Here is a 25,777-nt window from a genome sequence, read left to right as displayed (position 1 = left end):
AGATAGCGGGCGCCTGTAGTCCCAGCTACTCGGGAGGCTGAGGCAGGAGAATGGCGCAAACCTGGGAGGCGGAGCTTGCAGTGAGCTGAGATCCAGCCACTGCACTCCAGCCTGGGCGACAGAGCCAGACTCCATCTCAAAAAAAAAAAAAAAAAGAAAGAAAGAAATCAATCAACCTAAAACAAGCACAAAACCTGTAAGAAATTCTTCTGAGCAGCCTCTTACTGATACATCACACAGCCCTTTATGGTTTGTGGTCATAATTATTATTACAATTTATTACACCCTCTTTGACAACAGGTATGGTCTCTGTGGTCTTTAGCAAGAGAGCACACAAAACAGCATGACTTTAACTTTTGGTATTATGAGTAGATGAGAAATTACTATGAAGATAAAAGTTGAAACTATATAAGCATGAAAAGTAAAATTTACATGAGGAAAAAATTCCTTAAGTTGTATGCACATGGTTAACGCTGACTTCAGTGTCTTAACAAATAATTCGCCAAAATTATAAACTTGATGTAATCCAAGACTGAAGACAGTTGTTAAACTGTTTCTAGGAAACATGTACAGAAGTCTTGTTTGAATAAAAAATACATATTAGTCACATATAATCAAACAACTGAAAATGAACTGAGGCATTACATTGAGCTATGAATAACAGGAAACACTTGAAATTTCCTGATAGAGGAAGGTGCTTATTCTCACATCAAGGTCCTGGGTGAGGCCAGTCACTGCACAGTACAGCAGAAGCACAAGCTCCCCTCTGGTTGGTTTTGACAGCAGCATGGTAGCTGTCAGGCTCAATCAAGAATACAGTCACTACTGGTAAGAACAAAGGTGCTTACCACACAAATTAGACCTTCTGCTAATTCAGTCTACAGACTAGGGGAGTCAGAGCGTCAGAGAATATTCCCAACTAGGACAGTCTGAATTAGTTGCCTAGTTCACACATGATAATGTCTGAAGGAAAACCAAAGTGTGGATGGATATTCAACATGGGGCTTCTGGAGACCTGTGTGGAAACCTATCACTTCCGAGAAAATTAAAGTCAAGTCATTTTGAGGATACTCTTGATTGGCAACCCAAAGAAGCAGGAAAATGGGATGGAAGCAGGTGTCCATACAGCCTGTATTCACATTGCTGTCTCCCTGTATGGTGCTTCCAAACCATGACTAATGCCTTAACTTCCTTCCAAACCTCATGTAAGATAGGTTACTGGTGAATTGTATCATGGAATCACAAACGGAATGGATTCTGGGAAATCTAGTTCCTAACCTACCAACACTGACATGACACAACCCAGAGATCCAACTCCACCTCTAGGTTTTACTGTCCTATCACAAGTCTCTCGTAATTTAAAGCCAATTATCTTACAGGGTCTTTCTCCACTGTGAATCCTTTCAAGTAGTTGAAAGAAACAGAAAGGACTGAAGGCTTTCCCGAATTTCTTACTTTCATGGGGTTTCTCTATGTGACTCCTTTCATGCTCATGAAAGAACTGGGACAAATGAAGGGTTAGGGTTGGGGTTCTCATAGGGTTTCTCTCCAGTATGAATTCTTTCATGTACTCGAAAGTAAGTGGATCGACTGAAGGCTTTCCCACATTGTTTACATTCATAGGGTTTCTCTCCAGTATGAGTTCTTTCATGGATTCGGAAGTAACTGGAGCGACTGAAGGCTTTCCCGCATTTTGTACATTTATAGGGTTTCTCTCCAGTGTGAATCCTTTCATGTTTTCGAAACGAACTGGAACAACTGAAGGCTTTCCCACATTGCTTACAGTCATAGGGTTTCTCTCCAGTGTGGGTCCTTTCATGGATTCGAAATGAACTGGGGAAATCAAAGGCTTTCCCACACACCTTACATTTATAAGGTCCGTTGCCAGTGTGCTTTATCATGTGTCTTCGAACACTTGCAAGACAAGTCAAAGCCTTCCCACATTCCTTACATTCAAAAAGCTTCTCTCCGGTGTGAGTCCTTTCGTGACTGCGAACAGAACTGGCGCACCTAAAGGCTTTACCGCACTGTTTACATTCGTAGGGTTTCTCTCCTGTGTGAGTTCGTTCATGGATTCGAATGTACTTGGAACAACTGAAAGCTTTCCCACATTGCTTGCATTCATAGGGTTTATCTCCAGTGTGAGTCCTTTCGTGGATTCTAATGTAACTGGAACAACTGAAGGCTTTCCCACATTGCTTGCATTCATAAGGTTTCTCTCCAGTGTGACTTCTTTCATGTATACGAAATAAACTGGGATAATCAAAGGCTTTCCCACACACTTTACATTTGTAAGGTACACCTCCCCTATGCGTTAACATGTGTCTTCGAATGCTTACAAGAGAAATAAAGGTTTCTCCACATTCCTTACAATCATAGGGCTTTCCTCCCGGATGAGTCCTTTCACGTACTGGAAAAGAGCGATGATAACTCAAGGCTCGTCCACACTGGTTACGTGTATACGACTTCTTTCCATATTCCTGATATGCATTTGGTTCACGTCCAGTGTGATCTCTGATGTGCCTATTAAGGGATGAAGGACCCATGCCAACTTCTCCACACACACTGCGTTCGCATGGTTTTACTCCAGGAGTTTTCTTGTTCAGAACACCATCTGGAATCAGGCTGAAAGTTTCTTCACCTTGACTACCTTCTTTACCTTCACAGAGTCTCTCTGGAATATGACTTGTGGGAAAAATGAGAAGCACATTATTAACGTTTTGTTTATAAATGATTTTATATTCATTAATAGGTATTAGACTTATATTCACTTTTTTAAAACACAGAGACAGAATCTCACTATGTTGACCAGGTGTGAACCCTGAACTCCAAGGCTCAAGGGATCCTCTCACCTCTGCCTCCCAAAGTGCTGGGATTACAGGTGTGAGCCACCATGCCTGGCCTTGGACTCACATTTTTAACATTATCAGGGAAAGTGTACATTTTATGCCTGTCTCAATTGTTTGAACATGAATGGACTAAATGGTCTGTAATAGGTCACAACCATACCTATCATCAAAAAATGATATTCATGGCCAGGCACAGTGGCTCACACCTGTAATCTCAGCACTCTGGGAGGCCAAGAAAGGCAGATCACCTGAGGTCGGGAGTTCAAGACCAGCCTGACCAACATGGAGAAACCCTGTCTCTACTAAAAATACAAAAAAAAAAAAAAAAAAAAATTAGCCGGGCATGGTGGAGCATGCCTGTAATCCCAGCTACTCAGGAGGCTGAGGCAAGAGAACTGCTTGAACCCAGGAGGCAGAGGTGCAGTGAGCCGAGATCATGCCATTATACTGGGTAACAAGAGCAAAACTCTGTCTCAAAAAAAAAGAAAAGAAAAGAAAAGAAAATGATATTCATGGCCAGGTGTGGTGGCTCACATCTGTAATCCCAGCACTTTGGGAGGCTGAGGCAGGTGGATCACCTGAGGTCAGGAGTTCGAGACCAGCCTGGCCAACATGGTGAAACCCCATCTCTACTAAAAATACAAAAAATTAGCCAGGTGTGGTGGCGGGCGCCTGTAGTCCCAGCTACTCAGGAGGCTCAGGCAGGAGAATTGCTTGAACCCAGGAGGCGGAGGTTGCAGTGAGTCAAGATGGCGCCCTCGCACTCCAGCCTGGGCAATGAGTTGTGAAATTCCCTCTCAAAAAAAAAAAAAAAGATGTTCATTCATATTCATATGAGGTTTCTTAATACTGTCTACAAGTGAACTATTTTGCAAACATTGAACATCTATGTTACACTTAACTATGTTTTTGGAAAAGGTTTTCTTTTCTTTTTTGAGATGGAGTCTCCCTCTGTCACCCAGGCTGGAGTGCAGTGGCATGATCTCGGCTCACTGCAAGCTCCGCCTCCCAGGTTCACACCATTCTCCTGCCTCAGCCTCCCGAGTAGCTGGGACTACAGGCACCTGCCACTGTGCTCGGCTAACTTTTTTTTTGTCTTTTTAGTAGAGACGGGGTTTCATCGTGTTAGGCAGGATGGTCTCAATCTCCTGACCTTGTGATCTGCCCACCTCAGTCTTCCAAAGTGCTGGGATTACAGGCATGAGCCACCATGCCTGGCTTAGAGAAGATTTTCTAAAAACAAATCAGTTTGAAACTGGGCTTATATGTTGTTTGCTTGTTTTTAAAAATTCCCGCCGGGCACAATGGCTCACATCTGTAATCCCAGCACTTTGGGAGGCCGAGGCGGGCAGATCACAAGGTCAAGAGATCAAGACCATCCTGGCCAACATGGTGAAACCCCATGTCTACTAAAAATACAAAAAATTAGCTGGGTGTGGTGGCACGTGCTTGTAGTCCTAGCTACTCAGGAGGCTGAGGCAAGAGAATCGCTTGAACCTGGGAGGCGGGAGTTGCAATGAGCCAAGATTGCATCACTGCACTCCAGCCTGGCAACACAGTGAGACTTCATCTCAAAAAAAAAAAAAAAAAAAATTCCTAACAATATGAAATGCTCTCAAGGAACAGAGCTTTCTTTTGTGAGTGCAAATTACCTTATATTTCTCCTGGGAATTTTGAATGGGTCTTCAATGTTCTGGTCTTCCCATTGTTTTCCTAAAATTTAGACCCAGAAAAGTCATTATGAATTAGTACAAAATTATGAAAAACATGTTAGATTCTATATTCACAATTCCCTGCACCCATGCCTGGTTTATTCCCTAAAGGGTTAAGGAGCTAGAAACACCTGTTCTCTAGTTTACTAAGTGAAGGTATATTGTCACCCTTACCTATAGAAGCCAGGTTCCTGAAGGTTTCCCGCATCACATCCCTGTAGAGATTCTTCTGGGAAGGATCCAGCAAAGCCCACTCTTCCAGGGTGAAGTTCACAGCCACATCCTCAAATGCCACTGAGTCCTGAAACATCCCACATGTGTGGAGGAGGAAGGTTGAGACTGACAGCACTGGGGGCCTAGACTTTATTCCCAAGAAGTTCTCAGGATGCTGTGCTCTCCAAACATTTATTTCAAGATTCCACAGTCATCAAACTTACCCTCTGTCTAGACTCACTTCCTTCCACAAAGCAATTCTGCTGCTAGAACTGAACTGGCAACAGCAGAACAGGAACATGCCTGTCTGGTGGGAGAAGTATATACTGCCTGGGCCACCCCTAATGTCTCTTTGTAAGATGGGTCTGTAGCACCTGTTGTAACAAACATGTCGTAACTAGTGTGCAGAAAAAAGTGAACATTAGCCACCCTGAGGCTGTGTATCTTTAGAAATGCTTGTGCACAAAGTTTGAGCTTTGACAGTATCTGGGTACTGGATTTTAGACAGGATCCCACCAACCTAACAGATAAAGAATCATAACTTACTAGAACAGACTCCCATAGCAAAATCTCTGTGGGAAGCAGTACGGGGTAGGAAAACCTAACTTGCAACTGATGAATTACTGAAGGCTAAGTGTGGATAAATTTAAGAAGTAAAAATCTGGCTGGGCACGGTGGCTCACACCTATAATCCCAGCACTTAGGAAGGCTGAGGCAGGTGGATCACCTGAGGTCAGGAGTTCGAGGCTAGCCTGGCCAACATAATGAAACCCTGTCTCTACTAAAAATACAAAAAAAAAAAAAAAATTAGTCAGGCGTGGTGGTGGGTGCCTGTAATCCCAGCTACTCAGGAGGCTGAGGCAGGAGAATTGCTTGAACCCGCAAGGCAGAGGTTGTAGTGAGCTGAAATCGCACCAGTGCACTCCAGCCCGGGCAACAGTGTGAGACTCCATCTCGGGAAAAAAAAAAAAAAGTAAGTAAAAATCTCGCCAGGTGTGGTGGCTCATGCCTGTAATCCCAACACCTTGGGAGATGGAGGCAGGAGGATCACTTGAGCTCAGGAGTTCAAGACTGGCCTGGACAACATAGCGAGACCTCTTGTCTACTAAATTTTTTTTTACATTAGTCGTTTTAAAAAAAAGAGGTAAGGTCGGGAGCGGTGGCTCATGCCTGTAATCCCAGCATTTTGGGAGGCCAAAGACCAGAGGATGGATTGAGGCCAAGTGGTCAAGACCAGGCTGGGAAACCAAGTGAGACCCTATGTCAGGAAAGGAAAGGAGAGTAGAGGAGAGGGGAGAGGGGAGGAGAGAGGGGAGGGGAGGGGATATGGGAGGGCAGGGGAGGCGAGGGGGGTGAGGGGAGGGAGATGGGAGGGGAGAAGGGAAGGGACACAGAGAGGGGAGGGGCAATGGGAGGGGTAGGGAAGGGGAGATGGGAGGGGAGGGGAGGAGGTGAGGGGAGGTACACATACATAAATGGTAAAATGACTTTTGGCAAGTGTGCCCAGATTCATTACTGGAAAAAATACTTTTCAAAAAATGGTGCTGGCATGGGTACAAAGATGAGAACAGCAGATATTGGGGCCTACCTGAAGTGGGAGGGTTGGAAGAGGGTGAAGGTGGAAAAGAAACCTATCAGGTACTATGCTCACTACCTGCGTGATGAAATACACCAACCCCCAGTAACACACAATTTACCCATGTAACCAACTAGCACAGGTACTCCCTCAACCTAAAATAAAAGTTGAAAAAAAAAATGGTTCTGGAAAAACTGGATACCTACACGTGAAAAAATGCAGTTGCGGCCCGGCGCGGTGGCTCACGCCTGTAATCTCAGCACTTTGAGAGGCCGAGGTGGACAGATCACCTGAGGTCAGGAGTTCCAGACCAGCCTGGTCAACATGGTGAAACCCCACCTCTACTAAAATTACAAAAAAATTAGCCGGGCATGGTGGGCTTGTGCCTGTAGTCCCAGATACTTGGGAGGCTGAGGCAGGCGAATTGCTTGAACCTGGGAGGCAGAGGTTGCAGTGAGCCGAGATCGCAGCACTGCACTCCAGCCTGGGCAACAGAGTGAGACTCCATCTCAAAAAAAAAAGCAGTTGGACCCTCAACTCACATACAAAAATGACATCAAAATGGATCAAAGACCTAAAGGTTAACAGTACAAACTAAACAACTCTTAGAAGAAAATAGTAAAAATTACGCAGGCCGGCTGGGCACGGTGGCTCACGCCTGTAATCCCAGCACTTTGGGAGGCCAAGGTGGGCGGATCACGAGGTCAGGAGATCGAGACCATCCTGGTTAACACGGTGAAACCCCGTCTCTACTAAAAATACAAAAATATTAGCCGGGTGTGGTGGCGGGCGCCTGTAGTCCCAGCTACTCAGGAGGCTGAGGCAGGAGAATGGCGTGAACCCAGGAGGCGGAGCTCGCAGTGAGCCGAGATTGCGCCACTGCACTCCAGAATGGGTGACAGAGCGAGACTCTGTCTCCAAAAAAAAAAAAAAAACTATGCAGGCCATTTTTTTGGACTAAGATCCTATACTAGGCCCCAAGAAATGAGACCAAACCAAAATGGAGTCACTCATGCTAAATGCCACATGATCAAACTAAAATTTTTAAAGAAGCAGGTAGATCCTCAAACATACCCATTTTTTCCCCAAAACAGGAGACTCACAGCAACCAATAGGAAAGGGCCCAGTCAATCTCAGCTGGCATAATAAGGCCATCCCCTCTGCTTTACCCTTTCAATAAAAGTAACCCAATGTTAACCAATCTGCTTTGTTGCTGTTCTGTGTCCCTCGTTCCCTTACAAAAACCACCCTTCTGTCATGCCCAGCGGGAGCTCTTACTCTATCTTATAGAATGGGATGGCACACCAATTCATGAATCACAAATAAAAGCCAACCGGATCTTTTAACTGTGTTCTAATTTTCCTTTTTAAACAAAAACACAGGACAAAAGTTTCCATCGGGTTTGGCATTGATTTCTTGGATAAAACACCAGAACACGGTTCGCAAAAGAAAAAAAAGACAAATTTTGGCCGAGCGCGGTGGCTCACGCCTGTAATCATGCACTTTGGGAGGCTGAGGTGGGTGGATCACAAGGTTGGGAGATCGAGACCATCCTAGCTAACATGGTGAAACCCCGTCTCTACTAAAAATACAAAAAATTAGTCAGGCGTGGTGGCGGGCGCCTGTGGTCCCAGCTACTCTGGAGGCTGAGGCAGGAGAATGGCGTGAACCCGGGAGGCGGAGCTTGTAGTGAGCTGAGATTGCACCACTGCACTCCAGCCTGGGCAACAGAGCAAGACTCCATCTCAATAAAAAAAAAAAAAGACAAATTTTATTTCATCAAAATAAAAAACTTGTGTGGGCCAGGCAGCTGGGGGAAGAGGATTCCTTGAGTCCAGGAGGTTGACACTGCAGTGAGCTGGGATCACATCATCACTGCACTCCAGCCTAGGCGACAGAGAAAGACCCTGTCTCTAAATAAATAAATAAATTAAATAATAATTCTGTGTGTCAGAAGACACTATCAACACTGAGAAAAGGTAACCAGGGAATTGTAAAAAGTATCAGCAAATCATATATCTGGCAAGGTGTCAGTATCAAGAACATATAAAGAACTCCTATGACTCACAACAAAAATTAACCACTCCAAAGAACAAGTGTTGGCAAGAAGGTCAAGAATTTGGGGTCAGGCACAGTAGCTCACACCTGTAATCCCAGCACTTTGGGAGGCCAAGGCAGACAGATCACTTGAGGTCAGGAGTTGAAGACCAGCCTGGCCAACATGGTAAAACCATGTTTTTTCTATTAAAAATACAAAAACTAGTGAGGTGTGGTGGCACACGCTTGAAGTCCCAGCTACTCCGGAGGCTGAGGCAGAAGAATCACTTGAACCTGGGAGGTAGAGGTTGCAGTGAGCTGAGATCACACCACTGTACTCCAGCCTGGGCAACAGAGCAAGACTCAGTCTCAAAAAAGAAAGAAAACATTTCAACAAAGAGTTCAGTGATCTAATTGGCTATTCTTAGCGAGTCATGAATCAAGAAGCATCCCATCTACGAAACAGAAAGACACTCCATAAGTTTATTGATCTAAAAGGAAGAAACTTAGGTGAAATCAATATAAATGGACAGTCTACTGGGGCCAGAGCTGAGGACTGCAACCCAGGAGTACAGATTCAAGTTGCCCTGAACATATACTCTAATTAGCAGCAGTTACACGAGGTTTTGTTGTTGTTGTTGTTTTAGACAGAGTCTCACTTTGTACCCATGGTGCTGGCATGGGTACAAAGATGAGAACAACAGACACTGGGGCCTACTTGAAGTGGGAGGGTTGGAAGAGGGTGAGGGTGGAAAAGAAACCTATCAGGTACTATGCTCACTTGGTCATCCAGGCTAATATTCACTCGGTCAGGCCGGGCGCGGTGGCTCAAGCCTGTAATCCCAGCACTTTGGGAGGCCGAGACGGGCGGATCACGAGGTCAGGAGATCTAGACCATCCTGGCTGACACAGTGAAACCCCGTCTCTACTAAAAAATACAAAAAAAAAACTAGCCGGGCGAGGTGGCGGGCGCCTGTAGTTCCAGCTACTCGGGAGGCTGAGGCAGGAGAATGGCGTGAACCCGGGAGGCGGAGCTTGCAGTGAGCCAAGATCACGCCACTGCACTCCAGCCTGGGCAGCAGAGCGAGACTCTGTCTCAAAAAAAAAAAAAAAAAAAAAAAAAATTCACTCGGTCACCCAGGCTGGAGTGCAGTGGCATAATCACAACTTACTGCAACCTCGACCTCCCTAGGCTCAGATGATCCTCGCACCTCAGCCTCCATAGTAGCTGGGACTGCAGGTGCACACTACCACATCTGATTACTGTTTGATTTTTATTTTATTTTTTGCAAGTCTCGCTCTGTTGCCAGGCTGGAGTGCCATGGTGCAATCTTGGCTCACTGCAACCTCCACCTTCTGGGTTCAAGCGATTCTCCTGCCTCAGCCTCCCGAGTAGCTGGGACTACAGGCACACACCACCATGTCCAGCTAATTTTTGTACTTTTAGTAGAGATGGGTTTCACCATGTTGGCCAGGATGTTCTCTATCTCCTGACCTCGTGATCTGCCCGTCTTGGCCTCCCAAAGTGCTGGGATTATAGGCATAAGCCACCGCACCCGGTCTGTTTTATTGTTTTGTAGAGACAGGGTCTCACTATGTTGCCTGAGCTGGTCTCAAACTCCTGGGCTCAAGCAATCCTCCCGCCTCAGCCTCCCATAGTGCTGGGATTATAGGCGTGAGCCACTATGCCGGGCCACACGGCCACGTGTGGATTTGTCCCCAAAAAGGGGACAAAGGGAGTGGCTGATACAAAGTTGTCAGGAATTCCCACTGGTTTACAGAAATAATATTCATTAATGACTGGCTATATACACTATTATGCTATAAGGTGTAGGATAGGATGTCTGTGTGGCATTAGGTTAATTTATAGCTACTTGTAGCAATAGCAAGCGGTTCCAAGAGATGAATACATAGCTCTGAGGCGGCAGAATGCGATTGCTGTCTCATTTGAACGCTTCTGGGCCTAATTTTAAAGAGCTCACGTTATTCAAATGAAAATTCTTTGCTTTCTTCAAATTGAGTAGAGGAGGTGGGCTTTACAGGCAGAAAAGGGGTGAAGAAAGCAGAAATAAAAACAAAAAGGGCTGGAAGCAGAGGCTCATGCCTGTAACCCCAGCACTTTGGGAGGCCAAGGCCAGGATCACGAGGTCAGGAGATTGAGACCATCCTGGCTAACACGGTGAAACCCCATCTCTACTAAAACTACAAAAACTTAGCCAAGCATGGTGGCACATGCCTGTAGTCCCAGCTACTCGGGAGGCTGAGACAGGAGAATCCCTTGAACCCGGGAGGCAAAGCTTCAGTGAGCCGAGATCACACCACTGCACTCCAGCCTGGGCGACACAGCGGACTCCATCTCAAAACAACAACAACAACAACAACAACAAAGAGTTACATCATTTCAAAATTATTTTCCTTATAGGACTAAAGCAGAGGTGACTTCCTTATCATGTTGACTCAGGTTAGCTGGGACCCTTCTGATTGGCTGCTATGAATCCCTGGTGTTTTGGAAAACTGGCCTATTTTAAAGTTTCGTATGATTATGTGGCACCCTCCATGAGACACCACTCTCATCTAGGCTGTTTGGGCCTAGTGCAGACGCTTAGTCCAAAACAATGGCCTCCCATAAATTGTATTTAACAATACATACAATGAGATTTTTTTTTTGAGACAGGGTCTTGCTCTGTTGCCCATGATGGCATGCAGTGGTGTGATCTCAGCTCACTGCAGCCTGGACCTCCCAGGGCTTACACAATCCTCCCACCTCAGCCTCCCAAGTAGCTGGGACTAGGGGCATGCACCACAACTCACTAAATTTTTTATCTTTTGTAGAGATGGAGTCTCACTATGTGGCTCAGGCTGGTCTCAAACCCCTGAGCTCAAGGGTTCAAGTGATCCTCCCGGCTCAGCCTCCCAAAGTGCTGAGATTACAGGCATGAGATACCATGCCCGACTTGAGATATTGTTTAGTATTTTTATCTAGGACAGGCAGTGGCTGATGCCTGTAACCCCAACACTTTGAGAGGCCAAGGCAGGAGAATTGTGTGAGCCCAAAAGTTCAAGACCAGCCTAGGCAATATAGTGAGAGTCTGTGTCTACAAAAAAAATTTAAAAATTTTATTTGGTGGTGGGGGTGCATGCCTGTAGTCCAAGCTACTCAGGAGGCTAAGGTGGGAGGATCCCTTAATCCCTGAAGGTTGAGGCTGCAGTGAGCTATGATGGTGCCACTGCACTCCAGCCTGGGTGACAGAGTGAGACTCTATCTCAGGAAAAAAAAAAAAAAAAAAAAAAGGCATCTGTCACATGCTATAAAATGAATAAAATGGAGGAATTTTCAGCACATTATGCTAAGTGAAATAAGCCAGTCAAAAATTATGTATTATATGGTTCTTCAATAACTCCTGTGAGGTTGTCAAACACATAAAAGCAGGAAGTGGATGGTAGTTGCCACCAGTGCAAGGAGGGTGAAAGGAAGTGGCTGTTCAATGGCTATAAATTTTTAACTTTTGCAAGATGAAAATTTTCTGCAGAATAGTTACATGAGATAAGTATAATTAACACTACTGAACTGTACACCTAATTATGGATTAATTTTCTGTTATGCATTTTTTTACAATTAAAAATTATTTTCAAAAACCCAAACAAATAGATTTTTAAATAGGTAAAGAATTTGAATAGCCATTTCTCTATGAAATACACGAGTTGGCCGGGCGCGGTGGCTCAAGCCTGTAATCCCAGCACTTTGGGAGGCCGAGACGGGCGGATCACGAGGTCAGGAGATCGAGACCATCCTGGCTGACACGGTGAAACCCCGTCTCTACTAAAAAAAATACAAAAACTTAGCCGGGCGAGGTGGCGGGCGCCTGTAGTCCCAGCTACTCGGGAGGCTGAGGCAGGAGAATGGCGTAAACCCGGGAGGCGGAGCTTGCAGTGAGCTGAGATCCGGCCAGTGCACTCCAGCCTGGGCAACAGAGCGAGACTCCGTCTCAAAAAAAAAAAAAAAAAGAAATACACGAGTTGCCAACTGGCACATGAAAGCCAAGCAGGGTTAAGAACTGGCAGCAACCGGCCAGGCGCAGTGACTCACACCTGTAATCCTGGCACTTTGGGAGGCCAGGACAGGCGGATCACGAGGTCAGGAGTTCCGGGCCAGCCTGGCTAACACGGTGAAATCCCGTCTCTACTAAAAAATACACAAAATTGGCCAGGCGCGGTGGCTCAAGCCTGTAATCCCAGCCCTTTGGGAGGCCGAGACGGGCGGATCACGAGGTCAGGAGATCGAGACCATCCTGGCTAACACGGTGAAACCCCGGATCTACTAAAAAATACAAAAAACTAGCCAGGCGTGGTGGCGGGCGCCTGTAGTCCCAGCTACTCGGGAGGCTGAGGCAGGAGAATGGTGTAAACCGGCAGGCGGAGCTTGCAGTGAGCTGAGATCCAGCCACTGCAGTCCAGCCTGGGCAACAGAGTGAGACTCCGTCTCAAAAAAAAAAAAAAAAAAAATACACAAAATTAGCCGGGCGTGGTGGTGGGCGCCTGTAGCCCCAGCTACTTGGGAGGCTGAGGCATGAGAATGGCGTGAACCCGGGAGGCGGAACTTGCAGTGAGCCGAGATTGCGCCACTGCACTCCAGCCTGGGCGACAGAACAACACTCCGTCTCAAAAAAAAAAAAAAAAAAAAATTGGCAGCAATTGCTTGAAATGTCATAAAGTAAACAAAAACCCTGAAGCTACCTGGGCCAACAGATTATGGCCGAGACATATGATAGACCATCTAAAGCCTGGGAAGAAAATGGGCCAACAGATTATGGCTGAGACATATGATAGACCATCTAAAGCCTGGGAAGAAAAGCTGAGGAGAAAAATTTCTTTCAGAAATTAGGATACTCAAAAAACCCAGGTATGCTGGGGAATTGAGAATGCTCCCTTCATGCCCAGGAAAGAACGCATTTCCAGAAAAGACCTTTTCTGGGTTCAAAAGAATTCAAAAGAATTGAATTCAAAAATAATGCAAAAGAATTCAAAAGAACTGCTTGAACCCGGGAGGTAGAGGCTGAGATGGCGCCACTGCACTCCAGCCTGGGCAACAGAACGAAACTCCGTCTCAAAAAAAAAAAAAAAAAAGAAAAAAATTCAAATCCCACTTTTCAATAAAAACAAAATCACAAAGAAGACAGAAAAATATGGCTTATCAATGGGAAAAAATTGAGATAAACCATCTCTGAGAATCCCCAGTTATTGAATTCACTAGACAAAGACTTTAAGCAACTGCCTTAACTATGCTCAAAGTAGTAAAGACAACCATGGAGAAAGAAATAAAGAAAACTAAGAAAAGGATGCATACAATATCAACAAAAAATTACAGGTGCAGTGGCTCACGCCTGCAGTCCTAGCACTTTGGGAGGCCAAGGTGGGTGGATCACAGGTCAGGAGTTCAAGGCCAGTCTGGCCAACATGGTGAAACCCCGTCTCTACTAAAAATACAAAAAAATTAGCCAGGCATGGTGGCAGGCGCCTGTAATCCCAGCTACTCGGGAGGCTGAGGCAGGAGGACTGCCTGAACCCAGGAGGCGGAGGTTGCAGTGAACTGAGATCACACCATTGCACTCCAGCTCTGGGTGACAGGACGAGACTTAGTCTCGGGGGGAGGAAAAAAAAAATAAAATATATATATATATACACACACACACACACACACACACAAATTATTTCTTAAAAGACTACACTGAAAGTATGGATCTGGAAGATGCAAAGCACAACTAAAATGAAAATTTCTCTATAGGTGTTCAATGGCAAATTCGAGCAAGCAAAATAAGAATCAGCTAACTTGAAGATAAAATTAACCACCTTGAAGAAAGAAAAAATAAATTTGAGAGAATGGGAAAAATTGTTGGAGTTTGGTTGCACAAGGTGAGAATAGTTAACACTACTAAGCTGTATACAAAAATGCTTAAGATGGTAGATTTTTTATTATTTTTATAACCACAATTAATAATAATAAATCGTTGGATGTGGTGGCTCATGCCTATAATCCCAGCATTTTGGGAGGCTGAGGTGGGCAGACCGCTTGAGCTCAAGAGTTCAAGACCAGCCTGGACAACATGGCGAAATCCTGTCTCTACAAAAAATACAAATATGAGCTGAGCATGGTGGCATGCCCTCTAGACCCAGCTACTCAGAAGGCTGAGGCAGAAGGATGGCTTGAACTCAGGAGGCGGAGATTGCAGTGAGCCGAGATGGCACCACTGCACTCCGGGCTGGGCAGCGAAGCAAGACCCTGTCTCAAAAAAAAAAAAAAAAAAAGAGTAAGTTGTTGTAACAAACCAGCAAAAAACACATTGATTAGTAAATGGGCAAAATTGGCTGGGCATGCTGGAACACACCTGTAATCCCAGCTACTCAGGAGCCTGAGGCAGAAGGATCTCAAGCCCAGGATTTCAAATCCAGCCTGGGCATCACAGCTCTTACAAAAAAAAAAGTGAAAATAAAAATAAATAAATAATAAATGGGCAAAGAACTTGAATGGACATTTCTCCACGATATACACAAATGGCCAATAAGCACATATAAAGATGCTTAACACCACAGATCATTAGGGACACACATTTTACACAATGTAATTTCAAATGGTTACTCACCACTTGAATAGTTTTTGTCTCATGTAAAATATACACTGACAAAAAGATAAATCTTTAAAATGGCTATTTATTATTCTATGGAAAATTATAAACAACTAAAATATTAGAACTGCTTCAAATCTAGCATGGGGGAGACAAAACTGAAGATCGTGTCAACTGGATAGGGGAAGTTGACATTTGGGATTGTGGCAAGGGAAACCAGAAACTTAGGAACTTATTTTGAGCCTGATATGGTTTGGCTGTGTCCCCCACCCAAATCTCATCTTAAATTGTAGTTCCCATAATCCCCACATGTTGTGGAAGGGACCCAGTAAGAGGTAATTTAATCATGGGGGCAGTTACCCCCATGCTGTTCTCATGATAGAGTTCTCACAAGATCTGATGGTTTCATAAGTGGCTTTTCCCCCTCTTCACTCTGCACTTCTCCTTGCTACCACCATGTGAAGGACACGTTTGCTTTCCCTTTCATCATGATTAAGTTTTCTGAGGCCTTCCCAGCCATGCTAAACTGTACATCAATTAAACCTTTTTCCTTTATAAATTATCCAGTCTTAGGTATGTATTTATTCGCAGCGTGAGAATGGACTAATACAGTAAATTGGTACTGGGTGGTGGGGTACTCTCCCATAAAGATACCTGAAAATGTGGAAGCAACTTTGGAACTGGGAACAGGCAGGGGTTGGAACAGTTTAGAGTGCTCAGAAGACAGGAAAATGTGGGAAAGTTTGGAATGTCCTAGAGACTTGGAGGGCTCAAGAGACAGGAAGATGTGGGAAAGTCTCAACTTCCTAAAGACTTCTTGAATAGCTCTGACCAAAATGCTGACAGTGATATGGACAATAAAGTCCAGGCTGAGGTGGTCTCAGATGGAGATGAGAAACTTGTCGGCAACTGGAAACAAAGGTGACTCTTGTTATGTTTTAGCAGAGACTGGTGGCATTTTGCCGCTGCCCTAGAGATCTGTGGAACTCTGAACTTGTGCGAGATGACTTCCAGTACCTGGTGGAAGAAATTGCTAAGCGGCAAAGCATTCAAGAGGTGACAGAACACTGAAGTTTGGAAAAATTGCAGCCTGACAATGGAACAGAAAAGAAAAACCCAGCCGGGCGTAGTGGCTCACGCCTGTAATCCAGCACTTTGGGAGGCTGAGGCGGGCGGATCACCTGAGATCCGGAGTTTGAGAGCAGCCTGACCAACATGGAGAAACCCCTTCTCTACCAAATATACAGAATTAGCTGGCTGTGGTGGCACATGCCTGTAATCCCAGCTACTCGGGAGGCTGAGGCAGGAGAATCGCTTGATCCCAGGAGGTGGAGGCTATAGCGAGCCAAGATCGCGCCATTGCACTCCAGCCTGGGCAACAAGAGCAAAACTCTGTCTCATAAAAAAAAAAAAAAAAAAAAAACCATTTTCTGGGGAGAAATTCAGGACAGCTACAGAAATTTGCATAAGTAATGAGGAGCCAAATGTTAATTGCCAAGACAAAGGAGAAAATGTCTCCAGGACACATCAGAGACCTTCATGGCAGCCCCTCCCTTCACAGGCCCAGAATCCTAAGAGGAAAAAATGGTTGGTTTCCTGAGCCTGGTCCAGGGCCCCTTGCTATATGCACCATAGGGACTTGGTGCCCTCAGTCATTGTTAAAAGGAGGCAAAGTACAATTCAGGTCATGGCTTCAGAGGGTGCAAGCCCCAAGCCTCTGCAGCTTCCATGTGGTGTTGGTCCTGTGGGTGCACAGAAGGCAAGAACTGAGGTTTGGGAACCTCTGCCTAGATCTCAGAGGATGTGTAGAAATGCCTGGATGTCCAGGCAGAGCTGTGCTGCAGGGGCGGAGCCCTCGTGGAGAACCTCTGCTAGGGCAGTGCAGAAGAGAAATATGGGAGTTGGAGCCCCCACACAGAGTCCCCACTGTGGCACTGCCTAGTAGAGATGTGAGGAGAGGGCCACCATCCATTACCCAGACCCCAGAATGGTTGATCCACTGAGAGCTTGCACCTTGCACCATGCACCTGGAAAAGTCACAGACACTCAATGCCAGCCATGAAAGCAGCAAGGAGTGGGGGCTGTACCTTGTAAAGCCACAGGGGCAGAGGTGCCCAAGGTTGAGGGAGCCCACCTCTTGCATCAGCGTGACCTGGATGTGAGACATGGAGTCAAAGGATATTATTTCAAAGCTTTAAGATTTAATTACTGCCCTACTGGATTTTGGACTTGCATAGGGCCTCTACCCCTTTATTTTGGCCAATTTCTCCCATTTGGAATGCGTGTATTTACCCAATGCCTGTACCCTGACTGTATCTAGGAAGTGACTAACTTGTTTTTGATTTTACAGGCTCACAGGCAGAAGAGACTTGCCTTGTCTCAGATGAGTTTGGACTTGTACTTTTGAGCTAATGTTGGAATGATTTAAGACTTTGGGGGACCGTTGGGAGGGCATGATTGTTTTGTAATGTGAGGACATGAGATTTGGGAGGGGCTGGGGGTGGAATGATATGATTTGGCTGTGTCCCCACCCAAATATCCTCTTATAGTTCCCCTAATCCCTGCGTGTCATGGGAGGGAGCAAGTGGGAGATAATTTAATCATTGGGGTGATTACCTCCATGTTGTTCTCATAACAGTGAGTTTTCATGAGATCTGGTTTTATAACGGGCTTCCCCAACCTTTATTCTGCACTTCTCCTTGCTGCTGCCATGTGAAGGACATGTTTGCTTCCCCTTCCACCATAATTGTAAGTTTCCTGAGGCCTCCCCAGCCATACTGAACTGTCAATGAAACCTCTTTCCTTTATAAATTACCCACTCTTGGGTATGTCTTTATTAGCAGCACAAAAACAGACTAATACAGAGCCCTGGGAAAAACTAGGCTGAAGAGGCCAGATGCAGTGGCTTACGAGGTTAGGAGTTCAAGACCACCCTGGCCAAGATGGTGAAACCTTGTCTCTAATAAAAATACAAAAAAATCAGCCAGGCGTGGTGGTGGGTGCCTATAAAAACCAGCTTTTTGGGAGGCTGAGGCAGAGAACTGCTTGAACCTGGGAGGTGGAGGTTGCAGAGAGCCATGATCGCACCACTGCACTCCAGCCTGGGAGACAGAGCAAGACTCCATCTCAAAAAAAAACAAGAAAAGAAAAACTAGGCTGAAGAGGTCTCAAGTACTCCTTCCTTCACCAAACTTGAGTCAAGCTCCTCAGAGCCCTCTTTTTGACTAGGCCTTGGCACTGGCCTGCAGAAGTCGGTTTCTGCAAGAATCTATCTGAGGTAGTTTATAGAGACTCCTCCTACCTTAATATCCAATCAAGTTCTTTTTCCACCACCTATGAGACCCAACCAAGTTCCATTCTCTCCCTCACCTTGTCCATTGGCTATAAATCCAATAATATTCTTGCTGCATTCAAGGTTGAATTCAATCTCCCTCCCCTATTACAGCTGTCATGACTCACTGCAATTGTGCTGAATAAACTCTTCCTTGACATTCCTAACAAGTTTCCAGTGCAATCTCTCTTTAACAGGGAACAAGGCTGTAAACTTGAGACCCTGCTTCATATATCTGGAATGCACAGGGGATGACAGGCTCCCTCCCACTGGGGATGAAGGAGCTGGGAACCACACATGCCACTCTGCTGGGCCCACCCAAGTCTGACTCCACGGAGGGGGAGGTTGTCCTGAGAGTACCTCCCACCCACAAACCCAAAACACCAGGCTCAGATTTCTCTCTGGATGGCCACTTCCTGTTGTCACCCCATGATCTGGGTGAGATCCAGGATTGCAGGTGCACAACTGTTCAGAGAGGTCCAGGAGGTAGACTGCCTCCTACAGTGATGGGACAGGATACCTGGGAGTCCTGGCTGCCAATTCAGTCCCCACCCTGATGGAGTGTGATGGAGGGGACTGAGACTCAGGCTGCTTCTGAATACAATTCCCCACCAGATACAGGATTTGCAAGTTGTTCTTCCACTTCGTGAATTATCTTTTCAAGTTCTTGGTGTCCTTCGAAGAACAAAAATTACCAATTTTGATGAAGTCTGAACTTTAGTAACATATTGGCTCACCAATTCTGATCCATCATATATACTGATTCATCAATTGTATGATATATATGATAAATATGATACCATATTTATGTCTTTTGGGAGGCGCCAAGGTGGGAGAATCACTTAAGCCCAGGAATTAGAGATCAGCCTGGACAACATAGTAAGACCCCATCTACAAAAAAAAAAAAAAAAATTAGCCAGGTGTGGTGGCGCACACCTGTGGTCCCAGCTACTTGGGAGGCTGAGGCGGCAGGATCACTTGAGCCCTGGAGCTCTAGCCCGCAGTGAGCAGTGATTGTACCACTGCACTCAAGCCTGGGCGACAGAGTAAGACTTTGTCTCCTAAAAAAAAAAAGAAAAGAAAAAAAAGAAAAGTAGGGGAAAACAATGACCTGTGGAGGAGAATATGGAAACGCTACATATTATCTGTTCAATTTTTCTGTCAAACTGCAACTGGTCTAAATAATAAAGTTTATTAAGTAAAATAGTGAATAAAATACCATTTCATGGAAGATTCACGGCTATGTGAAATAGATAGATGACATACAATATAACATATAGGATGATATCACTTGCACAAAAAACAGACACAAATAAGGCCAGGCATAGTGGCTCACAACCTATAATCCCAACACTGTGGGAGGCATAGCCGGGTGAATTGCTTGAGCCCAGGAGTTCAAGACCAGCTTGGACAGCATGGCAAAACCCCGTCTCTACAAAAAAATAAATCAATAAATAAATACAAAAATTAGCTGGTGTGGTACTGTGCACCTGTAGTCCTAGCTTGCTGGGAGGCTGAGGTGGGAGAATCGCTTCAGCCCGGAGCCGGAGGTTGCAGTGAGCCAAGAGCACCACTGCACTCCAGCCTGGGCTACAGAGTGAGACGCAAAAAAAAAAAAAAAAAAAAGGCTAAGACTAGCCAAGCTGTACTAAATACAGTTAGGGTTGTTAACAGACTGAATGTTTGTATTCTACCACCATCCCCCATAAAAATTAAATTTCATTGACTGAAATCCTAACCCCCAAACTAAATGCAGAAACCAGCATGCACGCAACAAACAGGCAAAGAAACCACAAAAAAACCCTTTTTGGCATAATATTAATGGTAATAACTTACTAAAAACTCAAAAGAGGAAAAGCCAAGCAAAATTCAGCCTAATGATAAATAGATGGTAAAACTATTAAGAACCACCTTTTAAAAATAAGGACCTGGTCACCTGGGAGTACAGAAGGGAGATGAGATCAGGACATACCAGAAATGCCCAACACCCATTTATGAACCTGGGTGGTGAGTCCATCGGTGTTTCACACACCCTACTCTCCTCTCCCCAGTGTGGAAATGCTCCCTCTTCCAGGGTCTCAGTTCTCACAGCCAACACTTACCCAGTCAGGTGAAGGTTCTGATCTGTAGTGTCTTTTTTCATATACCATTTTTGACACCAACTGTGTGGTGTTTGCTGAACACCAACTAAATCTCCAATTCTCCAACACCAACTAAGCATTCAACAAATCAATTCTGACACTACCCAGAGTTAACAGGGACCCCACAGGTTCAGGGCTCAGACGATAACACTGCCCCACTGCAGATGCCAGTCACAAGCCCCAGGGATCACCCACACTTCTCAGCAACTGCATAGAAATCAAAAATGGCCAAACGGAAGGGAAGGATGTAAGGGAAAATGGCGGCGGAAGATTGGATAGGTAGGTAATCCTGGAAATAGCTATGGTTAAAGAAATCCCCCCATCTTTTGTATTCTGCAGGAGTCGCTTACACAAAGAAAGACTCTTCTCATTATGACTTAGATGACACTTCTTTTTTACCTATGGCAAAGCCACACACAGACTAGAAATTCCCTTTCTTTTCCTCATAATTGATTAGCTGAACAGCTTTGTCTTCAGTGATCAGTCAGAACAAAGTACCTGTTAACCAAACCTTGGTTAAGTTTCTCTCCTTCCTCCAGCCCCTGAACCTTGACCCGCCCTCAGCCTGAGCCTATACACAATCCCTCTGATGACCCTCCTAAGAACAGATTGCCTTCAAGATCTAGGTGGGATTGTACACCCTGCATCCTGCCTTCCACCTCCCACCTTCTTTCTCATCATTTGCTCCTTCCTATGAAAGAAAATTCTTTTCTGTCTAAACTTTGAGATGCTTGCAGATTTATTTATTTATTCATTTTGAGACAGAGTCTCGCTCTGTCTGTCACCCAGGCTAGAATGGAGTGGCGTGATCTTGGTTCACTGCAACCTCCGCCTCCCAGGTTCAAGCCATTCTCCTGCCTCAGGCTCCTGAGTAGCTGAGATTACAGGCACGCGCCAACACACCTGGCTAATTTTTGTATTTTTAATAGAGACAGGGTTTCATCATGTTGGTCAGGCTGGTCTCAAACTCCTGACCTTGTGATCTGCCAGCCTTGGCCTCCCAAAATGCTGAGATTACAGGAGTGAGCCACTGAGCCCAGGCTGAGATGCTTGCAGATTTTTTTTTTTTTTTTTTTTTTTTTGAGACAGAGTCTTGCTCTGCAGTGGCGCGATCTTGGCTGACTGCAAGCTCCACCTCCTGGGTTCACACCATTCTTCTGCCTCAGCCTCAGTCCCAGAGTAGCTGGGACTACTGGCGCCGGCTGCTACACCCGGCTAATTTTTCTATATTTTTAGTAGAGACGGGGTTTCATTGTGTTAGCCAGGATGGTCTCAATCTCCTGACCTCATGATCCGCCCGCCTCGGCCTCTCAAAGTGTTGGGATTACAGGGGTAAGCCACCGTGCCTGACCGCTTGCAGATTTTACACTTGGTGCCTTCTTCCCTTTCAATTCTCCTTTAGAAGAAAGTCTTCTAAAGTCCTGTCTGGTGTGGCAGCGCGCCCCCCAATCCCGCCCCCCGTAATCCTGGCACTTTGGGAGGCTAAGGTGGGAAGACTGCTTGAGGCCAGGGGTTAGAGACCAGCCTGGGCAACGTAATATCCTGTCTCTATTTAAAAAACTTTTTAAAAAATATAAGCCAGGCATCACAGCATGTGCCTGTAGTCCTAGCTACTTGGGAGGCTGAGGTGAGAGAATTCCTTGAGTCCAGGAGATCAAGGCTACAGTGAGCTATGATTGCACCACTGCACTCCAGCCTGAGATAGAGTGAGACCCTGTCACACACAAAAAAAAAAGGTAAAAAGAAAAAAAAAACACTCCTTACCTAAATCCAGATTTATTTCATTAGAAATGTCTAGAAACAGACCCAAGATAATAGCAAGTACATTCTCAGAAGGGCATCACCTCAACCCCCTCTGCCTGTGGATCCCCAGCTTTCCGGGGCTCTGAGCTTCTCTCAGTATAAAGGGCTCCACCCAATGTCAGTTGTGAGCAGCTGGGACACTGCAGGGGAGGCTCCCCAGCAAGAACAACTGGGCCTATAATGTCCTCTCTTTGAAGGCTCAAGACTGGCCTTAGTTTGAAGTCACTAGTCTGCTGTCTCTGTTTCCCAGTCAAGGTTATGCACTTAATTTTCAATGAGAAAAATACCCAGGGTTTGAGGAATCCAGCAAAATCACTCACATTCACTGTTTATAGCAGGGAAGGAAACTGTAAGGCACTTATATTTCATACCTTAACAGAAAAAGTAAAAGTATCCATCCTCTTCAGACAATAAATGCTATTTATTCTCTCTATGGTAATAAATCAGGTACTAAAACATATTTGAACACTTTTAGGAGTTGCCAAGTCCTGTCCTATTAGGACTTCGCATTAAACTCTGATGTCGAGATAACAGGAAGAGAACAGTTATCCACTGTCACAAGTTTGCCACACTGCAAAGCAGAGGAATTGATGTTTTGGTGAATCTCTGTAATTCACCAATGTATTTACTACACTTACTTGTGGGAAAGTACTCATTTTTCTGCAGTCATGATAGAAGAGAGTTTTTCTCTCTTTCTTTTCCTTAGTAGTATTCCCAGCACTAAGCCCTGGAATTCCATTTGAAATCACCACCTCCACCCCTCTCCCCGCCCCAAAAAGATAACATACTTGAGAAACTTACAACATTTGCTTTGGGAAAGAAAAAAGTAGTATTTTTTTTTTTTTTTTTTTTTTTTTTTTGAGACAGAGTCTTGCTCTGTCGCCCAGGCTGGAGTGCAGTGGTGCGATCTCAGCTCACTGCAAGCTCCACCTCCCGGGTTCACGCCATTCTCCTGCCTCAGCCTCCCAAGTAGCTGGGACTACAGGTGCCCGCCACCACGCCTGGCTAATTTTCTTGTATTTTTAGTAGAGACGGGATTTCACCGTGTTAGCCAGATGGTCTCGATCTCCTGACCTCATGATCTGCCCGCCTCGGTCTCCCAAAGTGCTGGGATTACATGCGTGAGCCACCACGCCCGGCCGTAAGTAGTAATTTTTAACAAAGACTAGATATTTAATGTTTTCTGAAACCCACTTCCTTCTTGCCTCTTTGGGAAACTGTCTTATATTTCAAGCTCTACAGATGAAATACATTTATAGTTACTTTAAAAAAAAAAAAAAAAACTAAACTAAAACTCCAATAAGTGAACAAATCTTTAGCAGAAGACAAACCCAGGAAGGGGCTGTGCTAACCTGGAACAGAGGTATATCTGACTCAAGTTTCAGGTCATTCTCTTTTTTTTGAGAAGGAGTCTCACTGTGTCACCCAGGCTGGGGTGCAGTAGCATGATCTTGGCTCACTGCAGCCTCTGCCTCCCCGGTTCAAGTGATCCTTATGCCTCAGTCTCCCCAGTAGCTGAGATTAGAGGCAGCCGCCACCACACCCAGCTAATTTTTGTATTTTTAGTAGACAGGGTTTCGCCATGTTGGCCAGGCTGGTCTCGAACTCATGGCCTCAAGTGATCCACCCACCTCAGCCTCCCAAAGTGCTGGGATTACAGGTGTGAGCCACTGCGCCTGGCCTAGGTCAGGTCATTCTATCACCTGAGATATCGCCCACCCCCTAAACTGCTCACTGAAGGGCTCAGTGAGCACCCTTCCAAGAGACATTGCATTCTGTCCCCCGTCTGCCTAAAGCACATTTTGCTTTTCAGGTTCTTGCATCACCTCAATAGGATGGCTTTTCCTGTCCTTGGGATAAGTTTCCTCACTTCACTAGTCTAAAAGAATCCAGAGGGCAAGAATCGTATCTGTTTTTCCCCTCAATACCATCATCCATTTGGCTGGACACCAATGTGTCCCCAAGGAATGGAATCTGAAATTAAGGGAAGAAAAAGCTGAGTGTCCCAGGGGTGAGCTTTGAGAGGGATGGGAGATCAAGAGACTCCTCCAACCCCAGAACACCCAGCTCCTCCACTAAGAGGCCCCAGCCCATACTTCAGGCTGTCCGGTGGGAGGAGACTCAGCAGGCTGATATTCACTAGACCCTTGAAGACATCCGGCTGGTGTGGGCATCTTGTGTCAGCTCAAACAGCCCTGAAGCCCAGGACCAGGAAAGGAGGATGCTCTGAAGACACATCACAGTTGAAAGTTTCCAAAGGGGAACCCCAACCCAAGACACTGTTTTTTGTTTTTTTTTATTTTAGGGTCCAGGTCTCACTATGTTGCTCAGGCTGGTCTCAAACTCCTGGCCTCAGGTGATTCTCTCGCCTTGGCCTCCCAAAGTGTTGGGATTACAGACGTGAGCCATGGCACCAGGCCAACCAAAAGACATTCTGAGAACATCCCTGTGCCTAGGAGAGAGAAAAGGAGAAGAGGCACAAAGGTTTTCTTACAGCAGGGTCTCATACATGTATTCTCTGCTTTCCTCTCCTGTGAAATGTTCAGAAACAGAAAACGAATATTTTTAAAAGACCAATCAATCGCTCCTTGAAAAAAGTAATACAAATTAATTCGTTTGAAATGTGCAATAAAGGACAAAGAATTGATCATGTCATGACTGGAGTTAGCTTTTGGGAATATGGTGAAAGAAGTGGTATCAAGAATTATTTACAAGCCCTAGAGGAGTCAGGCTAGGGGAACAAGGTCAAGGATTTGGGACCCTGTCCCCCTGGGGAGTGTTAATTAATTAGGAGGCAATTAGAAGGCTGTGGCTATGGTGTCCTGGTTTCCTACCCAAGGAAACAAAAATCTAACTCAAATGAAATTCTTTTATTTGATTTTATATTTTTAAAAATTTTTGTAGTTTTTTGGTCTCAGTATGAATATGTTCATTTTAAAAAATTTAATAGAGATGGGGTCTCGCTATATTGCGACGGTGGTCTTCAACTCCTGGGCCCAAGCGATCCTCCTGTCTTGGCCTCCAAAAGCGCTGGGATTACAGGTGTGAGCCACCACGTTCCAGTCTCAAATGAAATTCTTATAAATTACCAGTTTATAGAGAAATAAAATTCGGGGTTATTAAACCACAACCACCAATCCACCTCTGACTACATAAGCAGAAAATGTCCACCTGGATAGAGCAAATAACGCGACTACGTAACTGTCACCAACCAAGTACTGAATTTGGTTCGCTTTCTCCTGCACCTTACAGCCTTTCCTTCCATCCCCTCCAAAGGATCCCCAAGCCACAAACCACGACCGAGAGCTTCTCCACCGATGAACCGCTGTTTGCTCAAATAAACTCTTAATTTTTAAAGGGAGAAAGAAGGGACTGGAGGGGCGGCCACAGACCGCAGCTCCTGCCACACGAACCCCACACCCGAGGCGGGATTCCCCCCATGACCCTTCCGCGGCCCCCGCACCATCTGGGGAGACGCGGGGCTGCAGGGCCGCA

General features: G+C 45.4%; 1 protein-coding gene across 7 annotated transcripts in view; it reads right to left on the bottom strand.

Moving 5' to 3' along the window:
* The window catches only part of ZNF627 (zinc finger protein 627), a 29,591-nt gene that overhangs the window by 3,448 nt on the left and 366 nt on the right, over positions 1-25,777 (bottom strand). For 3 of the 7 annotated variants that reach the window (XR_010583349.2, XR_012428421.1, XM_065535497.2), the window contains exons 2-4: positions 4,736-4,862; positions 4,502-4,562; positions 1,456-2,685 (exon numbers count right to left, since the gene is read on the bottom strand). Coding sequence is in view for 5 of the 7 variants with exons in the window: in XM_065535497.2 (XP_065391569.1) it covers positions 1,491-2,685; positions 4,502-4,562; positions 4,736-4,862 (1,383 nt within the window). In the remaining 2 variants the exon portion in view is untranslated. Of the gene's footprint in view, positions 1-243; positions 2,686-4,501; positions 4,563-4,735; positions 4,863-10,623; positions 14,665-14,770; positions 14,851-25,777 lie in introns of those variants that run through there. The other 4 variants (XM_065535501.2, XM_005588067.5, XM_065535499.2 and 1 more) reach the window with 3 other exon arrangements.

This window comes from Macaca fascicularis, chromosome 19 (assembly GCF_037993035.2).
Source record: "Macaca fascicularis isolate 582-1 chromosome 19, T2T-MFA8v1.1".
In the NCBI taxonomy this organism is placed as follows: Eukaryota; Metazoa; Chordata; class Mammalia; order Primates; family Cercopithecidae; genus Macaca; species Macaca fascicularis.
The sequence above is the reverse complement of the archived record's forward strand: the minus strand, read 5'-3'. Positions and strand labels throughout refer to the sequence as shown.